General features: G+C 33.3%; 2 protein-coding genes across 3 annotated transcripts; both read right to left on the bottom strand.

Moving 5' to 3' along the window:
- Positions 1 to 384: 384 nt before the first annotated feature.
- On the bottom strand, positions 385 to 8528 carry LOC134276943 (uncharacterized). The gene is made up of 7 exons (XM_062759219.1): positions 8200 to 8528; positions 4824 to 5111; positions 4303 to 4442; positions 3557 to 3749; positions 3014 to 3298; positions 813 to 1136; positions 385 to 483 (listed from the first exon to the last, which is right to left on the bottom strand). The coding sequence occupies exons 1-7, from the start codon at positions 8258 to 8260 to the stop codon at positions 416 to 418; spliced, it is 1359 nt and encodes a 452-aa protein (XP_062615203.1). The 5' UTR covers positions 8261 to 8528; the 3' UTR covers positions 385 to 415.
- Positions 8529 to 14154: 5626 nt separating this feature from the next.
- On the bottom strand, positions 14155 to 21129 carry LOC134276950 (beta-1,3-galactosyltransferase 5-like). 2 transcript variants are annotated; one of them, XM_062759229.1, is made up of 3 exons: positions 20822 to 21129; positions 20282 to 20365; positions 14155 to 15336 (listed from the first exon to the last, which is right to left on the bottom strand). In XM_062759229.1, the coding sequence occupies exon 3, from the start codon at positions 15317 to 15319 to the stop codon at positions 14315 to 14317; it is 1005 nt and encodes a 334-aa protein (XP_062615213.1). In that variant the 5' UTR covers positions 15320 to 15336; positions 20282 to 20365; positions 20822 to 21129; the 3' UTR covers positions 14155 to 14314. The 2 variants fall into 2 exon arrangements, with proteins under 2 accessions (XP_062615213.1, XP_062615212.1); XM_062759228.1 differs by lacking the exon at positions 20282 to 20365 and having other exon boundaries at positions 14156 to 15336.
- Between the last annotated feature and the right edge of the window lie 1105 nt (positions 21130 to 22234).

Genomic DNA, 22234 nt, shown 5'->3' with positions numbered 1-22234 from the left:
ATTATTGCTTATGTTTTAATTCATCAACCGTGAAGTGTTAACATGTTTGTTCAGAATGTTGTAAATATGGATGTATTTGAATTACATTACTACTTGTATTACCTGGATTCAGAAACCGGAAGATTTTCTGATAAGCTGATCTAAGCCCCTTTTGCAACTGTGAAGTAGGTTCACCGAAAGTATCAAGAGTAGGTTTTTATTGCAAGAGTAAAAATTTGTTTTCTTCTTATAATGGTATGAAGGATATATAAGCAACAATAACAGTACATGATTGTTTAATTACTAAGTTTGTGGATTATAAAAAAAATCCTTTATCTTCATTTTAAGACAGATTCCCTACTCCATCAAGCATCTCAACATTATTATTTTAGAGTGTTTTTATCAAGAGAATTACTCCCAATGTGACATGCACTAGTCAGCTAGGGTCAAGTCTTTGGACACTAGATGATGAGCGTTTGAAGCTTCTAACGGAGGTTTCCTCATCTGTCAATAAAGACAATCACATATATATCCAAAAACACCATGGAAATACAATTGATTTAACGAAAATATAACGTAATCCTGCACTACACTAACATTTTAACCTTTCTCCCTTATTTGGTTTCCCAAATTGCAAATCGATGTTCCAAACGAGAGTGAAATCTATTTCCCAAGATTGCAAAGCCACTGAGGGAGTTAATTTCTTGCCAAGAGGAACCATTTATATATTTTTGAATACAGTATGTAAAGGAATGATAATATCAATAAGAGTTATCTCTCTTATTAGAGTATTGATGAACCTTCAAGAATTAAAGATGATAATCATCACTTACCATGTACTGGTTTTATTGCTGCTAGAAAACTTGTCTTCTTAGTCCGAATCTCTATCTTTTCAACTTCATTTTTATGTAATAAAAATTGCATTCCTTCGCTTATATTCGCAAAAGAATGCTTTGTATTGTTTAAGATAAGAAACTCGTCTTCTGTTGAGTTTGTGGTATGGTTGTCATAACGATGAATTTCCAAGAATGAGAATGATAAATTATGCAAAGACGACAAGGTCCACGAACACTGACACGTGACATTGGGGAATTCTGGGTAGAATGGCGTACTGATCAGATGGACGGATTTATCTATTTTCAAAAATTCTCCACAGTCTGTAACGAGAAATTAAATTATAATGTTATTTTTCACATCAATATCACGTAAAATAATGACAAGATCCTAACAGTTGTATATACATTTTAAAGGAGAACGTCCAAGATGGTAAACAAATGTTCCATTTATGCATTTGATATTGAAAGAACAGTTTACGTCACTCGAATGAAAACTTGACGAAAATACTGCTGCTTCGTGTCGGATGTTTTTCTTTTGGTACCTGAATTTTTTTGTAACACATTAAACTCATTCTGGAGATCTCTTGAACCGTATCTTTATGATCTTAGCCACATTTCCTAATCAGATCAAAAGTCTAAATGATACCATTTCAGAATCAATTAACATTGTTTTCAAATACGAGGGACGTTCAATAAATAATGTCATTGGGACTCGGAAAGAAACAAAAAAAGTTTTTTCCATAATTTAGTCTTCATGATTTAACTAAAATATTCTCTTTTGATTAAAACACATGTCCGTAACATTTTTATTCAATTTTTAATTGTTTTTAGAACTCATGACCCTTCATATACTGGAATATGGCATATCCTATGATTTGCTGTACTTGTTTTTTTCTTTCTGATGGTTGTTTTTCTAAGTTTTGGAAATGAAACAAGTCAAAGGTTCAAAGATCTGGCAAATTCTGTTGGTGTGACAAAACATTAACTCTCTGTTTATCCCCAAAACTCCTTTAATCTTCATGGCCTTTGGGTTTGGACGCTGTCATGAAGAAATTTAATGTAGTGGACTCCTCATTCTGTTTCCTTCCTCTCATAAACCTTTCAATTTTTTTGCAAAAATTTGTTTAATAGACTCCCCCAGAAATTGAACTTCCTCCCCGAATATGAATTTGAACAACAAGACCGCTAATATTTAAGAAAATAGCATATAAAACTGTTGTTGTGCTCTTGCAAGTCTTTGCTCTTCTTTGGACTTTGCATTTTTGTCAAGTGCATCTTATTGTAAATTTGTTTTGAGGGTTTAAAGCAAAATGGATTCAAGCTTCATTATCTATTTGAATTTCAGAAAAACGTGGATAAGTACAATTTTCGATTTTTTTTTAAAAATAATTGTTCAGATATTCCTACACGCTGTCGTTTTTACTCATTTTTCAAAATATAGGGTGACCATTGAGTATTAAACTTTTTTACTATTAAATGTTTCTTTAAAATAGTGTGAACTACCCGAAATGATGTCTATCAATTTTGCTATGTGTCTAAAAGTCAATAAAACATAATCAGTGATAATTTGTTGAATTTTTGCAAATATACAGTGGTTGTTGTATGTCCTTGTTGCCAAGGACGGTACCCAGTTTTGAAACCCATTATCTTACAATTTTTGTTTATTGAAATCCACTTGTTCATGTGCGTATAAAACAGACATTAGTTACTGTAAATTTCATATATTTCAGTTAATATATTTTGGGGATATTAACAAGTTTTACAGCTGCTTAAATGAAGCGTTTAATTTTACTCTAGTTTACTGATTCTTGACCATTCATTTTTAACGCAGTGTCTCGACTAGCCCTTGTTTTCCAGCTTCCAGCAATGAAATAATGCGATGAAAAGTGTCACATAAACTGTTATCAATTCATTTAAGATTCAATAATGAGAGAAAGTCAAGCTTAATGTCATATGATTTCTATGTTGTATGTCATCGACCTAATGACATTATTTATTGAACGTCCCTCGTAAGATGATGACAATTTGTTTTAAAATTCAAGAATCATGTAACCTTTCCCGATAAAGTTGTTACAATTTCAGGATTCATCTAGCTTGCCTTTTAAAACGATAATAGCAATATTTGTATTCAATTATAGTATCACTTTTCCTTATATGTTATTAAGATGATGATAATTAATAGCAAAGCGGTGTTCTACCTGACAAAATTTGCCTCTTTTCAGTTAACGCGCTATCTTGAGCCTCACCAATTGCAGACATCCATACTTCAAACAAATTTCCAGGAAAGGACAGAGTGTTTATAAAAGCACTATTATCATTGGATGGTACAACCATTTCAGAGACCTCGGTCTTCTCCAGTCGTCTGTAATTTATCCGATATCCCCTCACATAACTAGGATTCAAAAAAGGTTTCTCCCACTCCGAAAAGAACCCATACCGTGCTGGCGTTAAAGTTAAATTTCTAGGACGGCCCGATGGTGGATCTTGAAAAAAGAAATAAAACAATTTAACGTGGGATTATTGTTAAATTCGAGCAAAAAATAATACCGTAAAACACATGGGAGAAATTGTATCTGTTCATTAAAAAGTACTGCTGGTATCTTTTGGGATTCCAAAGAATCGTTGAAGAATTCCAAATACATTGCAAATAAGAAATGGGAGGATTTAAACTGGTAAGTCAAAGCAGGAAAAATTTTCAGGATTAATAAACTATAGGGTCTATTGCTATTGTCTTCACTCACAAACTGCTGTAGCCATCGCTGTAAATCCTGTCGCATAGTTGCTATCGTCTGTAACAAAAGTAATGGCGGCTCTGTGATCTTTTATTATAACGGAATCAGGCTTGTTTCCACAAAACCTCCGCTTTCCGGGAATTTCCACATAATCTTTTTGACACAATGTGGAGTTTTCAATGTCTAATTTTACGATATCTAACTGTAAAATCAAATAAGATTTTCTTAGCATGGATACTTGTTCAAGTCATAAGCTAGCACCGACGTAGAGCCCCTGACCTAATCCATACACCACATGCATCAATGAGTATGTAAAAAAAATATCAAATATTCATCTACAAGACAGATAAATTGAAAAGGCACCGGGTTGGGGTGGGATGTTCTGTCCTCGAGCACACTGTGACACAAATCGCATTTCAATAATCAAAAAACAAACAAGTTATAAATCCATGATCCATTACACGGGGAACAAAGAATTGCAAGAGCTATAAAGACGATAGAAAAAACTTAACTGGTTTTATGACAGATCTTGTATTTAATATTGAGGATTTTTTAACAGAAGTTGATTTAACTATATCAGGACCGTTAAGAATAGCACTTGCGTCGGTGCTTAAAATTTTGTAAGCTCTTAAAGCTAGGGTATATACTAGAGAGAAATGAGAGTAAGAGGAACATTATAACCCATCGATGATTCTTTTCTCTGGTCATTGAGAAACAAAGATGTCAGTTACATATTGATTGAAAGATAATGATACTTTATTAACCTTATACCAAAGTCCGTGATCCGCTTGTAAATTCCATCTGCAAATGACATTTGAAAGATAGCTACCATTGACTTCCGGCGACCGTATGGTGAAGGTTTGATTATGGCGCAGTCGCACTGCACGTCCACATGCTATAAAAAAGTGGAGAAGTATATAACATTTTTCCCATCTTATTATTCAACTTCCTATCTGTTTCTATACAAAATGATTCATTTGGTGATCTTGATGTATTTCTCCCACAGTACGTATGGCAATTAAAGACAGGTTAGCCACTTTGATATAATCAGTTCAATGCAATTGTTAAAATTATATTTTGGATTTAAATATTTTCTCATAAAAACTTTATTTCTTTTCTTTTGCAGGAGTTTTTTAGTGTTCCATTTGTTTTTATTGGTTCACAAACGGATAATGAATAATAATTCTGTGTGCTCAATACTAGTATGTTTTAAATTTCTTGCTGCTCTGTTCAATTGGATTGAAAATTCATCCTTGAAATGGATAAAAGTGCTTACAAGCTCTGATAATTTTTACATTGGAAGGTATCCCTTCCCCGCCCTCGCTTAGATAAGATAATCTCACGGCAAACAATTGGCCTTGATGAGTATTTGTGTCGATGACGTATGTTGTTGAAGGGCGACCGACCCGAACAGGAACCACGTGATGCCCTACGTCAGGTATGACGTTGTAGGTGACGAGGTAACGCAACAGGTCTTTCTCTCCATCGTAAGGACGCCATGTTATCTTAATAAAGTCATGTTTGCTCTCGACAAAAAATTGGTCCAGAAAGGGAGGAGGAGAATCTACAATGTTTTTTAAAATGACAAACAAATAAATACCAATTTTTAAGTGAACACAGAACGACTGGGCTGGACAACATTTTGTATAAAGGTTTAGAGAAAATATAAATATACTGCACAAGCCGTAAAGTACTATAGGACTATAAAGTGCTTGATGCTGTCTTTAAATGAAACAGAATGAAATACGTATCAAATTCAAAGTAAAAGGCAAATAAAGTTTCTTAAAAATGATTAATAAAAAATATTTTTTAGTTCACGCCATTTGTAAAAATATCATGCTGTTTTAAACAAGAGGCCCATGGGCCTTATAGGTCACCTGAGCATCATGCAACAACTTTACAACCCTTGACTTTGGTTCATGTTTTAACACTGTTTAAACTAGACATCATGGCATTCACAATTTTGAAAGCGGCACCATTGCTAATTATAATAACTATACACTCATGTTTAGTTTGGTTACTTAATACCCATAGACAGAGTGGGGGAACAAAAAAATGCATTTCGAAATCAAATATTCAGCAATAATATGCCATACCACACATGATTGATTGGTCCACACATTTCAAAATTTTGGAAAAGGCACTCTAACTTGCTTATCGAAAATATTTGATTACAAATGTAATACAAAGGAGAAGATTTCAATCAATTAATTCATTTTCAGTATATAAGTAGACCCCCCCCCTTTTGGTACCCCTTACCCAGGGGCGTTGAAATTCACAATTTAGGAAGAATGACCCTTGCTCATCATAGCTATATAGGTAGTTCATCTGCTTAATACCAAGGAGCAGAGAAGAAGATTTTTGAACAATTTCTGCATTTTCTCTATATAACCAATACAGCCCCGCCCTAACAACAGAACCCCTGACCCTTGGGTCATAGAATTGACAATAGCATTCTTCCTCATCATGACAATGTACTTAGTTAGTTTATTAAATACCCAGGGACAGAGAAAAAGATTTTTAAAGAAATAATGTATTTTCACTATATATCCAATAGAGCCCCATCCTAAGACCAGAACCCCTGACCCTGGGGCCATAAAAGTTCACAATTTTGGAAGAGGCATTCATGCTCATCATAACTATATGCTACGTTAGTTTACTTAATACCCAGCAGCAGAGAAGAAGATTTTCAAACAATTTCTGCATTTTCTCTATATAACAAATAGAGCCCCGTCCTAACACCAGAACCCCTGACCCTGGGGCCATACTATTCACAATTTTGGAAGAAGCATTCTTGCTCATCATAACTATATACTTAATTAAATCGATGGATACCCAGCAGCAGAGAAGAAGATTTTCAAACAATTTCTGCATTTTCTCTGTATAATCAATAGAGCCCCGCCCTAACACCAGAACCCCTGACCCTAGGGCCTTAAAATTCACAATTTTGGAAGAATCATTCTTGTTCATCATAACTATATACTTAGTTCGTTTGTTGAATACGCAGCAGGAGAGAAGAAGATTTTCAAACAAATTCTGCATTTTCGCTATATTATCAATAGAGCCCAGCCCTAACACCAGAACCCCTGACCCTGGGGCCATAAAAATCACAATTTTGCAAAAGGTATTTTTCCTCATCATAACTATGTCCTTAGTTAGTTTATTTAATACCCAGGAGTAGAGAAGAAGATTTTTAAAGAAATAATGCATTTTAACTATATAATCAATAGAGCCCAACCCTAGCACTAGAACCCCTGACCCTTGGGCCATGAATTTCACAATTTTCATAGAGGTTTCAATGGTCATTCCATTCATGCTAACATTTTGACTGCTTGATGTCCAGGAGTAAAGAAGAAGATTTTTAAAGATTGCACTAATTTTAGTGGTTTGGGCCCAACCCCTCAGGCCCCAGGAGGGGCAGGGACCATGGAATTCACAATATTTTTGTTCCCCTTCACCAGTAGATGCTTTGTGTAAAATTTGGTGGAAATTGGTTGAGTGGTTGCAGAGAAGAAGCTGAACAAGAGGCCCATGGGCCACATCGCTCACCTGAGTAACTTGGGTGATGAAGTTCTTTACCAGATTTCCCCTCTTGCTATACCTATCATGCCCCCCCTACACCCTCCCCATTCATGATTTTAATACTTTAGAATCTACACTACCCCAGATGCTTTCACATAAGTTTCAGCTTTCCTGAAACAGTGGTTTTTGAGAAGAAGATTTTTAAAGATTTTTCCTATATATATTTCTAAAAATTGGATTCCCTATTGGGGACCCACCCTACCCCAGTAGGTCATGATTTTAATAATTTAAAATCTACACTACCCCAGGATGCTTCCACATAAGTTTCAGCTTTCCTGGCCCAGTGGTTCTTGAGAAGAAGATTTTTAAAGATTTGTTCTATACATTTCTATGTAAAACTTGGATTCCCTATTGTGGCCCCGCCCTACTGCCGGGGGTCATGATTTTAATAATTTAATATCAACACTACCCAAGGATGCTTCTACATAAGTTTCAGCTTTCCTGGCCCAGTGCGTCTTGAGAAGAAGATTTTTAAATATTTGTTCTATATATTTCTATGTAAAACTTATATTCCCTATTGTGGCCCCGCCCTACCCCCGGGGGTCATCATTTTAATAATTTAATATCTACACTACCCAGGAATGCTTCCACATAAGTTTCAGCTTTCCTGGCCCAGTGGTTCTTGAGAAGAAGATTTTTTAATGACCCCACCCTATTTTTGTCTTTTCTTAATTATCTCCCCTTGTAAGGGGACTTGGCCCTTCATTTTAACAATTTTTAACTCATCTTCACCTAAGGATGCTTTGTACCAAGATTGATTAAAATTGGCCCATTAGTTCTTGAGAAGAAGTCGAAAATGTGAAAAGACGGACGGACGGACGACGGACAAAATGTGATCAGAAGAGCTCACTTGAGCCTTCGGCTCAGGTGAGCTAATAAGTTCAAATGTTAACATACGTCGAACGACGCACGACGAACGACGCAAACAGATAGCAATAGGTCACCTGAGTTTACTCAGGTGACCTAAAAACAATCTAAAAATCTGAAGCTGACAAACAACAATAATATATACATAATTATTATACATGTATACTGCATACTTTTAGAGCAAATTCTGTAAACATGCTTACCAACAGCTTTGACAGACAGGTTGAAACCCCTCCCATTTAATGTTTCAGTGGAATTGAACATAATGAAGGTTGTGTTTTTCTGTATCAAATACGTTTTTTCAATGGAAGAACCTGGACAAAGTTTTATTTCCTTGTCAATTTTAAGACATGTTGTCCGACAGATATTTGAATTCGAGCACAGATTAAAGTCCCGGATGGTAAATTTTATGTATTTATCCGCCGACGTCTTTATGTCCCACTGACAGGAAGAAAATGGTTGTAGATGATATGGGTAACCTTCTGAAAGAATGGCTGTTTCGTTCTTGTCCCGGAGAAAAACTTCATTTTGACATTCTACAATACAAAAACAAAAATTATTCTCGGACAAGAGTATATGATAGAATGTAAAGGCTGATAATGTTTTCTACTAAAAATGTATATGTACAAAGTCTCGGATGTCCTAAATCAAATCAAAACTTTTTTTCTCTGTTTTAGTAATTTTTACTTTACACCCAACAAAACTGATCAACATTTTGAATAAGTGTAGACACTTGCCTAACGTAAGATTTACATAATTCAACTTTTCACTTTCCCAGAAAGATGTCCTTGCAAACATCCTAATCTGGAAGAACCTGCCCCTCTGTAGACTGATATTCAATGTGAACGAATTATCACTGCAGTTGACCAATGTTTGGTAATTTATAGTGGAAGGATATACTAGATATTCGATCACACATACAAGGGCATCAAAGTCTGTACCATTCCAAAACCAGTCGATTTGTATGAAGTCCCGTAATGCTGTTGCGGACAGGTTTGTAGGCGGGCGTAACTTAGGTATGACTATTATCAACAAAGAGACGTAACCTTTTAGAATGAATAAATATAAGCAAAGTCTAAACAATACGAGGGCTATTCAATAAATAATGCCCCGAACTCTATGACATACAACATAGAAATAATATGACATTGAGTTTGACTTTCTCTCATGATTGAATCTTTAATTAATTACAGTTTTGTGACCACTTTTCATCAAATAATTTCATTGTGAGAAGCTGAAAAACAAGGGCTATTCGAGACACTGCGTTAAAAATGAATGGTAAGGAATCATTAAACTAGAGTGAAATCAAATGCTTCATGAAAGCTGTTGTAAAACTCGTTAAGAATCCCAAAGAAATATTCACTGCAATATGTGAAATTTATAGCAACCAATGTCTGTTTTATAGACATATGAACAGGTTGATTTCAATAAACAAAAATAATATAATGGGCATCAAAAATGAGCATCGTCCTTGGCGAGAAAGACTTACAACAACCAATTTACTTTTTGTAGAAATCCAACAAATTATCACTGATGATAATTGATTGACTTTAAGACATATAGCAAATTTGCTATCATAGGCATCATTTTGGAGGTAGTTCACACTGTTTTGCAGAAACATTTGACAGTAAAAAAAACTTAAAAAGTACTCAATGGTCATCCTATGTTTTGAAAAATGAGTGAAAATAGAATATCTAAACAATTATTTTAAAAAATCAAAAAAATGTAGTTATCCAAGTTTGCCTGAATTTCAAATATATAGTGAAACTTGAATCCATTGCTTTAAACCATCAAAACAAATGAGATACACAAAAACAGCCAAGGTCTGAGAAGAGCAAAGAATTGCAAAAGCACAAAAACGGATTTATATGCCATTTTCATAAATATCAGTGATCTTGTTGTTCAAATGCTCATTTGGGGAGGAAGTTCAATTTCTGTAGAAGTCTAGAAAGCAACTTTTTTTGCAAAAAAATCGAAAGGTTTATGAGAAGATGGAACCAGAATCAGGAATCCCCTACATTAAATTTCTTAATGACAGCGTCCAAACCCACACGCCATGAAGAGTTAAGGTGTTTATGGGATAAACGGAAAGTTAATGTATTGTCACACCAACAATATTCGCCAGATCTTTCATCCTTTTACTTGTTTCATTTTCCAAACTTGAAAAAACACCTTTCATGCAAGAAACAAGTCAAGGAAATCATAGGATATGCCATATTCCAGTATACGAAGGGTCATACTCAAAAAAGGGTATTCTGAAAACAATCAGAAATTGGAGAAAAATGTTACGGACATGTGTTTTAATTAAAAGAGAATATTTAAATGAAACTATTAAGGCTCAATCATTGAAAAGCGTTTTTTTTTTTTTGTTTCTTTCCGAGCACCGATGACATTATCTATTGAACAGCCCTCGTATGAATTGTCTTCGGGAAAAATAACAAATTAACAACCATATAAAAAAATGTACAAAAATTAATTTTTATCTTCCAAAAGTTACTTTAAATATAGTTATTAGGATTTTATAAAATTAACTCACCCTCCAAGTGTATATAAGAAGATGGACCCGTTTTTATCGAGGAGAAATTCACGTACAAAGAGTTATTTGGCAAAACAAGACTTTCGTTTCTCTTGGCTTTTGAGCACAAATCGGTCTTAAAATTACTTTCAAAGGAAGTCAGACAATCACTTCCCTGTGTCACTGTATCAATCTTGAACCAGGTGTCATTCCTAATTGTTGTTATTGTCCATGAACAACGTAGGCCTGCATGGTATGGCAGAGGAAATTCTGGTGACTGTATGGAATAGGTTTGATTCAAATCGAGAGTGACGTGTTTCTGGCAAACTGAAGAAAGCAGATTGAAAATTTTCAAAATATATACACATTTCGTTCAAAAAGTGTAAAGAAAGTTATTGATTAATCATTTGTATTAACATTCAACTTCTGCCTTGATTTTCTTTAGATTTACTCATCATTGAAAATCACTCAGTCTTTTATGGGAATTTTTATAAAACATGTTCCTGTAAAACATTAAATATATATAAAAGATAAGAAAAATACAAATTGCTTTTATTATATTATATAAATATTTATTCACATTGTTATTTTTAATTGTTGTGACATTGAATGTAATAATATTAATTAATAAGCATGATGTATCTGGCTTGAAGTGCGATCCATTCTGAATATGCTTTTCTGTGAAGTCGATATATTCCTATGTATTGATTGTAATCCGGGGCTGGTTTTGTTATAGTTATATTTTTTTACAGAGATTAAGCAATATAATATGATACACAGTTACATGTATATAAGGAATTTTTCAATTAAGAAAAAGATTTCTCGGAATTTTTTTTCTAAAATTTCTTTTTAAAATAATGTAAGAAACTGAGATATTTCTGTGGTCACTAATTTAGAAAGTAGGCCAATAGCCTATTAGTTACTTAAAAGTGAATTACATTTTTATTATCATATAGGTCTATAAATGGTAAGTTGTTCAAGGTGGTTCTTCATTATTATCAGTGGATATTTTTGTCCTCTGAATAAACATCATCTTACCTGACTTTCTACTGTAACATTAGCAAGGTGAGGGGATATCTTCTTCTATGTACCCTGGGTAACTTCTATGTCGTCATCTCTGTAGGGGACATGTACAAAGGTAAGAATTGATCAATTAACGGAGTTACTCTAAATCATTTTTTATTTTACTTAATTAATAGAGACAGAAAATTGACTATAAAAACAATGTTAAATATTCAGAAATCTTGTTATAGTTTTTACATTTTTAAAAATTCTAATGATACTTTATGATAACAGATAGTTTCTCTAATCTTTTTTTTATATATTAATCTGTGGTATTTGGATTAGACAAGCTTAATATATTATTAATTAATGAAACATTATTTAACGTAATTTAACATTGTAACATCATAATAATACATATTGAAATGAAAATGCATGTTAAATTACAGGAAATTTATTTATGCCAAAAGATATTAAATTTAATATTTACCCGTCGTAGATATGGCTCCAGGTGAAGTTATATAAGACAAGAAATGGAAAATTAATAGTAGGACCATATTAATACATGTACGAAATGTTGAAATTACACAATGTCTACTTCAAAATCATTATTTTAATTTATTGTCAATGCACTTGAGGTCACACCTGCATGCTTCAAACAAAAGGATCTCTCACCTGCTATAAACAGAGGATAAGCAATAAATACTTTTCTCCTACCTACCTACCAAATCTATGTTACGGAAGAGATACACATTTTTGTTTGTAAACGGAAGGAGGGAGATAGCAAAGAGAGAGAGAGAGAGGGTTCAAAAAATACTTGTAAAGTTTATACACCATATTGGAAAGTTAAAAAATAATTTGCTTCACACAATAATCTATGGAGATGTGCAGCACGATCAATTGCATTACAAGTGCATTTATTTCATCATCAGGATTACTTCAATTTTATGTATTATTTAGACTTTCTACTGCAACATTAAGGGCGGGGCTTGAGGGAGAGCAATAGCTCTAGCCTGGCCCCGCCCTATATATCTCTGAAACAATAAGAAACATTTCTGTAAATGACTTGTGACATGACCTTTCTAAGGACCTCACTGATTTACATGCGTATTTGGGTTTTTTCCCAACCAATCATGATTTTGCAGAAATTTGAATTAGTATCCCATTCTAAGCATTCTCAACTGAAATGCCGTGCAGGTATCTATCATTCTAAAATAATTATTTAAGGGATGCATAAATTAATTTGTTTTCCAAAAATTTTAATTAGATTTGATTGCGCAGGGTTTTTTTCTCTATGCAGCTCTTGCTGACATTTTTTTTTTTAAGTTACATGTACTGATTTAATGCAAAACATTTTGATATATAAGAATCATGTGGGAGTATTTTTTTGAACAAAAATGCTTTGTAAATAAGAAATGTCTTAATCCTCCACCGGTCGTCATATACAAAATTGAAATAAGCAGATGAAAGGAAAGGGGGGGGGGGGGGGGGGTATCCACATTCACGTTTTCATTAAAATGTAGAGTAAAAACGGGATACAGCACTCACTGGTGCTCCCATCTACATTTGAGTTTTTTTTTTCTTTTTCGCTTTCTTAATTTTTTTTTTTTCTAAACTTGTATACATACAGTTTTTAATTCATCAACAAATGACGCACATAGGTGTTGGTTGCTACCCCCACGGAATACGATTTTCCGTTTTTTGTTTTTTTTGTTTTTTTTTTTACCTTTAATTTGTGAACTGCCCCACTCCCTCCTTTCTAAATTTTGAATCCGACAATAATACCTTTACGTTGTAAAATTTTATTTTTGATTCACCTAAATTTTTGTGTAAATACTAACAGTTCTATGGTGAATTGAACGATTGGTATGTCTGTATACGGATACAGCTTTCCTTCATCGCTAAAAAAAACCCCGTACTGTTTCATTGATATTTTGCAGATACAGAGAGTTTCTGCTCATTTGCATAAGAAACGCCAACAAAGAGAGAGTATCGCAGTTACAGTACGCTTGACTTCAAAGGAAAACTCGCCGGGTTATGTCAAAACTTCATTTGTTTCCTATTTTTGTACAGCACTGCCTTATTCATTTCAATAATAAAAATAATTTTCCAAGACAATTTGGACAAAATTTATCTATGAAGATGTGCATATTTTTAGTAACAATTTTAAATTAGAGGATTACTAGAAGATACTACATTTATTTGTATGTATCTATTGAAATGAATAAGGCAGAATTTTTATTATGATACAAGAAAATATTTTACATTTATTGACTGTTCAGCACAACATGCGTTTTGTCGGACCCATAACCAAACTGTTTGCCTGAAGGATTCGAGCGTAAACAAAATGTATTTTTGCCCGAGAACACAGTCAATAAATTTTAAATACATGTATCTTGTACTGTCTTCAATGATGTAAACCTAAGGTCTGTCACTGTTCAGCACCAACCAATGCAAATGAAATTAAGCTCCGCCCATTGTGTGACGTAAGCGGTGTGGCATTTTTAAATTTTATTTAAAAATAAATTTTGTTGTATTACATGTATGTCATATACAAATGTTAAATTTTTTAATAAAGATTTGTATATTAGAAGAAACTTTTAAAGGTATAACAAACAATTTTGATACCTTTACACAGTTTTTCGTAATAATATTGTTTTATCATTTTCAACATTAAGAAGGCTAGAAAAAGGGTAAGGTTCACTGAAATATACACATGTAGATAATAACCAGCAAAGCCACTTTTATTGGCATTTCATGACTAGAAAATTGTAATAAAGACATAATTTATACAATGATTACTAGAGAAATATCCATTTAAAAATATCAATCAGATTATAAATAAAATAGTAATCCACTAAACGACAGTCCGACCACCTGTTTTGTAGTTCTACCCACATTCGTTTCACTTCCGGTGGGCTATAGTGATGACCTGTAATCCTGTACCTAAAGTTCTTTCCACAGGGTCCTATTTCACGACTACCACAGCTGAACTCATGATGCTTTTTTGCGACAGCACCGATTTGTTTCCGGCACAAACCAGTTACGAAAACATCCTCAAATATGAAATAAGGAACCTTCTTTGTTGCTTGGTAGAGATCGTAAATGATATCACCGGAAATGAGATAAGCAGTTCCGGATATATAGTCCGGATATTCTCTGTCCTCATACTGATCACGTGACACGTGCCATTTAGAAAATGGATTCCGGTATGGCGCAGAATGACTGACCTTACACCCAAGGACTGTGTTAACTTGAGAAAAGTCTGAGAGATAACTCAGAAGTCTGGGAAGATTTAAGAACATATCATCGTCTATCTTTAAAAGGTAACGAGCTCGGTTGCAAAATGAAACTGTCCAACGCAAAATTGCTATAGATTTTCTGGTAAGGTTTTCGTACGTTTCTAGAACATCTTCAAATATAATATCGTTGTATATCAGTTTTTCGGTGTTCGCTAAATCCTGCAAAGCTGAGTTTTTACTTTTGCCCAAGACAAAGTTGACTTGAACAGTCGGTGTAACTTTTGAAACGTTTCCCCATGTGTGACGAATGGCATCTCTCTGTTGAAAGTTTGATACTGAACTAGGCACCATTATTAGTAAAAACACATTTTGACCATGGTCAGCACACCCTACTGAGGGTTTAGTGATGGGTCGAACTATGCCCGTATCAATATACGCCTGAACAAGTCTATATGAAATTTCCTCGGTTTGAATTTTCCATCCACGGAAAGGAGTACAAAGTAAGTAGATTACAAGGAGCAGACAGAGTATCCACATTACAGCTGACTTCATTTTTTTCTTCATTTTGGATGGTTGTAAGTCTGAAAAATATAAATTAATACAATATGTGAACCAATGAAAAGGAAAAAGTCTTTTCTAAGAGTTTATTTAAAGTAGTGAAATTGTTAAAGAATACAAATGATGACCGTATAGTGGTTAAGAACGTAATCGTAAAATGGCTCCTGATCGTATAGTGTCTCACGATCCCTCCTAGAACGTTGCTCTGAACCCCGCTCTGAGAAGTGCGGCCCAGATGAGAGCGAGAGAGTGAGCGTTTGTTAAAGTTAGACTGTCATTTTTATAATGTACAATACATGATACTCATTTACATATGAAACAAACAAATCAGATTCAAGTAAACAAGTAATACAATAAATTTGGTCAAAATCCTAGGACGTTATAAAATAAATTATAATATGAACATGAGCTTCAGTTCAGTGTCCTGGTATTGTGCAAAAGTTAATATAATGGTAAAGTAAGTTTTTACAATGTTCCGTTTCTCTTCCTGTATTGATGTCCGAAGATAGATAAACATCCTGGGTGATTACAGTGTCCTTAATCCGATTAACGGGTTTGTTCACTTTTACGGAAAGGTAAAACACTTTCACATCCCAATTGGATTATAGGTCAGTGCACTCTATCATGAGTACATTTTAATAATCTTATTTTATTTTCTTGATTAAAATAATTGTCTCAAACCCTATAGGTTTACAAATACAAAATCATTTAATTTAAATGTTGAAATCAAAATTCCTATAATTATGTAATTATATTATCTTGGCTTTTTAAAAATAAATTGAAGAAGTTTAGGAACCAAAATGGAATTAAAGAACGTTTCTCTTCAAATATCACTTGTTTCAATGAATAAAATAATTCTTAAAATGCAGGGTTTATATACGGCATCTCTTTTAACAATGTAGAATTTTTATTTTAATTGTTTGAACGATTTAAGAAAACGTTCTACTTTAATAAATCACTTGTTTCAATGAATAAAATAAATTGTTTGTACAATTTAAAATGCAATTTGTTTGTTAAATCGTTTATATTTATTAAATCCATTTTTTAAATCGTTTTTCTATAAATCGTAAAAACAGTTTCCTCACCTGTTCAAACTTTATAAAAATCGTACAATATTTTCTGAATGGTTTGTGCTAGGACGTTCATTTCTTGTTTTTCTTTTACAAGACCTTTTTTGGGGTATAAACATTTATGAAATCTTGACTAAGGTTTTTTTTTGGTTTGGTTTTTTTTTTGTGGGGGGGGGGGGGTAATATCTGAATAACTTTTTAACCATGACCTCGAGCTGTCATTCGCGAATATAAATTTTTAAATTGTTTATTTGCATTGTATAACTCATATGTTTCTTTTTCATATAGTAGTCCTTTAAGTTGTGATCGCAATTGTTGTTGTGTTTTTTTTAAATATGTTACTGACTATTACACTTTCTACTTATCTTGTAAGCCTCCTTTTTTTAAAGGGGCATGAACACAGTTATATATTTTGTCCGGCGTCCGTCTGTCTGTAAACGTTTCATATTTCCGACTTCTTCTTAAGGACCCCTTGGCCAATTTCAACCAAACTTGCCACAAACTATCCTTTTGTGAAGGGAATGCAAGCTGGTTTTTTTTCAAATGAAGAACCCACACCTTCTTCCGAATGGAGTTTATATTTTTTTTTTTGAAATATTAATGGTATCTTTTAAAAATCTTTTTCTCAAGAATCACTCGATCGGGAAAGATGAAACTAATGTGGAAGCATCTGAGGTAGTGTAGATTCAAATTCGTTAAAATCCTGACCCTCGGGGGAAGGTAAATTAGCAGGTTGGGGCCACAATGGCAAATCAAAATTTTACATAGGAAGATATTGGGAATATCTTTAAAAATCGTCTTCTCAATACTGAACAACAAAGCCATGATTGGTCATATTTATATGGAAACATCCTCAGGTAGTGTAGATTCAAGTTTGTTCAAATCTTGTCCCTCGGGGGGAAGGTAGGACCATAATGGACGATCATTTTTTTTTACATAAGGAATATATAGGAAAAATCTTTAAAATTTTCTTCTCAAAACAACTGATTAGTCATATTTTTACTGACACGCAAAAGAAACGCAACAAGCAGTAATCTACAAATGTTTGATTTTTTATCTAATGATTTTCAAAAGCAATAAAGAAAGGTTTAACCACTTTTCAGAACATCAGAGATTTGATAAAAATGTTAAATGTTTATCTGTTTACTTTACTAAGTAAAATATGACTGTTATCAAACCATTCAAGTAAAACGTGCAAGACTCCCTCAACAGTTGAAGCTTAATTTCTACGATACAGTAGGTTCATTAATATCGAGATTTGAGCAAAGGAAATATTCTTTGGCATTTTTAAATGCCTGTTTTCCAGATGATTAGTTTTTCTCTAATATGTAGCCACCCTTGGACTTCCAGTACAAGGACTGTCCTTAATGCATATATGATACGTAAGACCCTGTTGAGGCGTATAGTGAAATTTCGCATCAGCAACTCTCCATCACCTTTACATTGAACTTTTCCAGCTAGAGCAATGGAAATGTGTAATAAACCATTTTCAAGTGGCCTTAGCATCGTTACAGGAAACGAAATGAGAGTTCATTTCTTGAAATATTGCTTCATTACTTATGTAAAAAAAAACCCTTAAAACTCCATAATACTGCCAAATGTTTTGTTAAACATGCACTTTTTGATTTCTGTTATTATTTACTTCCGGTTATGGTATGGAAATCGTTCAACCGTTAAATTACCGATCCAAATTGAAGATATTTATAATTTTAAGATACAAAATTCTTTACTTTACATAATTATTTCCCCCTAAAGTACGGTGTTGCGTTTCTTTTGCGTGTCAGTATATATGGAACCATCCTCAGGTAGTGTAGATTCAATTTTGATCAAATCATGAATCTCGAGAGTAGGGTGAGACCAAAATGAAAGTTTAATATAGGTAAGGACCGATTATGCATATAGGCTTTTCAATACAGGATTGATTTTTTCGTTTTCCTAGCAACAGTACTCAGGTGAGCGATGTGACCCACGGGCCTCTTGTTTTCTTTCGTTTCGAGTTCTTGTTCGCGGGGAAAAAAATGAACTTCTTTAATTCGGTAATTTTCGGGTTGAAAAGTGTATCTGGACAATCAGTTATGATGACATATCGATGATGTAATTGTATTCAATATATAAATAACCATAGACATACAACGCTTTATGTCTATGAAATAACTGAGGCTGACCCACCTGACTGTTTACATGTGGAAACAAAACCCCCATCCGTAACGGAAGAGCGCACCAAGGGAGATAATCTCGAAATTTGCAGAATCTTGGATATCCGTTTGTCTAAAATTCGTTTCATCTTTTATAATGTCTAAAATGCATTGTTTTATCACCATTTGAATTTTATGATTCATGTATTACACTACGCATTGTTTTCACATTTTGTCCGTCGTCCGTCCGTCTGTCTGTCTGTCCGTCCGTCCGTCTGTAAACTTTTCACATTTTCGATTCTTCTCAAGAATTTTTGATTGGATAAAGCATGTATTTCACTACGTTTTTTATGAATCCTATTTTATTTAATAGCAAAAATTAAATTTTTCCTACACATGTTTTTAAAAGAAAATTTTGCTCTCTTTTAAAATCTTCTCCTCAAGAACCACTGGGCCAGGAAAGCTGAAACTTATGTGAAAGCATCCTTGGGTAGTGTAGATATTAAATTGTTAAAAAGTTGACCGGGGGTAGGGCGGGCCACAATGGCCGACCAAATTTTACATAGAAATATATAGAACAAATCTTTAAAAATCTTCTTCTTATAATTTAAACCACTGGGCCAGGAAAGGTTATGAAGCATTTAGTGTACATGACACATAAATATAGAAATATATATAGAAAAATCTTTTAAAATCTTTTCAAAAACTTATGGAAATTTTCCACAATAGGGAATCCAAATTTTACATAGAAATATATAGATCTTTAAAAATCTTCTTCTTATAATTTAAACCACTGGGCCAGGATTTATGTGGAAGCATTCTTGGGTAGTGTAAATAGTAAATTATTAAAATCTGACCCCCAGGGGTTGGGGCCACAATAGGGAATCCAAGTTTTACATAGAATTATATAGAACAAATCTTGAAAAATCTTCTCAAGAACCACTGGGCCAGTAATGCTTTTGTGAATTAAACATTATATTTGGACACAAACATTTGTACCCCTGGGGGTAGGGTTTTAGGGAATTCCAAGTTTTACATAGAAAAATATAGAACAAATCTTTAAAAACCTTCTTCTCAAGAACCACAGGGCCAGGAAAGCTGCAACTTACGTGGAAACATCCTTGGGTAGTGTAGATTCTAAAGTTTTAAAATAAAAAAGGGAAGGGGGTTGTTGGGCATGATAGGTATAGCAAGAGGGAGAATCTGGTAAAGATTTGCATCACCCAAGTTACTCAGGTGAGCGATGTGGCCCATGGGCCTCTTGTTTATGAATCCTATTTTATTTAATAGCAAAAATTAAATTTTTCCTACACATGTTTTTAAAAGAAAATTTTGCTCTCTCTGACCGAAGCCCCTTACAACGACCGTAATAAAAAAGTTATAGTAAAGGTTAGAGATTTAGTGACAGACACATATAAACGTTTTCAAAAGGAGAATTTTCTAGTAATAACAATTTTGACCTTATGAACTTGACTTTGATCTACATTTGTCCTACTTTTGTGAATTAAACATTATATTTGGACACAAACATTTGAAGTGTTTGGTTATAGAGTTTTTATATTTCACCTTTGTATTTCTCAGAAGGTGACCTCCCTTTAAATCGATACAAACAAAGATGACCTCGTGATCTTGACCTTTGAGCATCTCCCGAGAAAAAAAAAATTTTGCCCCAACGTACAAACAGTTTGTACTAAAGCAGTGTTTTATGCTATACATGTGTGTCCATTGTGAAAAGACCTTTCTTTATGTTTCAACATTTTTACCTCATGACCTTGGAGTCTAATTTTTTCTTTCTTTAATGCTGCCATACCAGGTATAAATATGTGTAATCACATTTTGGTACTATCCTATAATAAAAATAATAGAGCATAATTTTTCTATGATAAGACGCAACAAATATACCAAATAACCAATTTTGTTTAACTAGTCCTTCGATATTATTTGGATTTTTTTTTTGTTTATATTTTTAATTTTTTTTTAATGTTTAGCAGTGGACAAATAACAATATAAAGTCATATAACTTCCACAACCTCCCTTCCATAAATATCTGACGTCCACAAATAAAACTAGGCCGTTCTATTCACAGGTTGTTTGACAGATATACGTCCTCACTCTGTGTCTCACAAACAAAAAAATTAATGTTCACAAGTAAAAATGAATGACTAGCATCAAACATTTTGTAAGAACTTCTGTCTGAGAAAACGAGGAGAAACAAAACATATGTTATCTTTGTGAATGCAATACAGCACGTAATCAGACTTAAACGACGAGAAATCTAATTAGTGTAAAAAAAAAGTACTTACCAGGTTTTCATTTTCCAAATTCGAATGTCCTCTAAAATGGTATAAAACGGGCATTGCAGTAGGTGGTTTGGGGCGTGTTCATATAAACGAAGAAAGATGTCCACATATTTAACAATACACAGCAATAAAAAGTTTTACTTTCAACATATTCCCTTTTCCACTGCAAATTAATTACTACACTCTTGCATTCATATTAATTTCAGTGTGTTATTCAACATTCTGTCGAAAGGTCTGAATAATTAAAGCACATCTGAATAAATTAAAGCATTAAATTCGGTGGGAAGGTTACCAACAAAACATATAGTTCTTAAGCACAAGCACTTCTAACCTAAAATGACATTTAGTGGAAGATATTTATAGCTCAGGAAGCCCATGCTTATTAAATTAAACCTAGAGCAAAAGTGCAGAAAAAACTAAGTTGTCACAGAATAAAATATGTTCTAAAATAAAATTGTTTACAATTCAGAGAAAAGAAAATTATTTAGATTAAAACGATCTAAGAAATGCATTTTTATAGCACTATTTCTGTTTTCTGTGTTCTTTCCGTATGCTACATATTAGAATAAGACTGAAGTTGTCTTTCTTAAAGTAGCGGAGGAATTAAATTATAGAAACGCTTTCTTTAAAACTTCTGTCAAGTTTCTGTATATGTGGAGCTAGTTTCAATCAGATTTGCCTTAAAAGACCCACATTGTAACACAGAATTGAAATTTTCGCTTCAGTCAAATAATAATGGTGGATCTATTAATATTTGACTTCCTCTACTTCAGTTGACTCTTAAAAAACTCAATGACGGATACATACTCCTGATTTGTGGTAGCTGCTGAGGGGATACATTTCAAGTACAAAAAGGAAGTTATCAGGCAAAAAAAAAAGATATATATATATATAATGTCATCTTCAACAAAGTGTGTTCACTTATACATGTAGCTTATATATAGCTTGATAAATTGTACCCATACTAAATGTCCTGTTTATGCACATATAAGGTCATTCCAAGTTTTTTCTATGTTTATTGTCCGCGTGCGCCTTGGTTTTTGACACCCCATGTCAGAAAAAACAAACAGAATCAGGAGTCCGAAAATTAATCATTCAGGTCAAAATTTGATTTCCAGCAATATCTCTAAATATTTATATAATATTTCATTATTAGAGTAGTTTAAGTATTTAATACCTTGATTTTGCAGAAGAAAATAACTTTCTTTTTGAAAATAGATAAATGAAATCATATCTTTTGAATTACGTCATTTTCATTACTATAAGATATGCGTTTTATTTTATTTTTTTGACTTGTGTGTTTTTTGCGAATAGGTAGCTAGGTTTTTGAAAGATGGGTGGACGCTAAACATAGAAAAAACTTGGAATGGCCTAACCGGGTCATCTCTTTTCTGTCAATTTGGATCTTTTTTTTTC

This window comes from Saccostrea cucullata, unplaced genomic scaffold (assembly GCF_032062105.1).
Source record: "Saccostrea cucullata isolate Sc308-1 unplaced genomic scaffold, CSIRO_AGI_Scuc_v1 ctg428, whole genome shotgun sequence".
NCBI classification, from domain to species: domain Eukaryota; kingdom Metazoa; phylum Mollusca; class Bivalvia; order Ostreida; family Ostreidae; genus Saccostrea; species Saccostrea cuccullata.
This window is presented reverse-complemented; position numbering and strand designations above follow the sequence as displayed.

What these genes read in the sequence shown, in the direction of transcription:
- LOC134276943 (XM_062759219.1), bottom strand. Translation starts at nt 8,260, where the DNA reads ATGTTCAATTCCACTGAAACATTAAATGGGAGGGGTTTCAACCTGTCT. An exon ending in CCTGTCTGTCAAAGCTGTTG is followed by an intron (nt 5,112 to 8,199) that starts GTAAGCATGTTT and finishes AAAACATTGTAG; the next exon opens with ATTCTCCTCCTCCCTTTCTG. An exon ending in AGCGATGGCTACAGCAGTTT is followed by an intron (nt 3,299 to 3,556) that starts GTGAGTGAAGAC and finishes TCTTTTTTCAAG; the next exon opens with ATCCACCATCGGGCCGTCCT.
- LOC134276950 (XM_062759229.1), bottom strand. Translation starts at nt 15,319, where the DNA reads ATGAAGAAAAAAATGAAGTCAGCTGTAATGTGGATACTCTGTCTGCTC.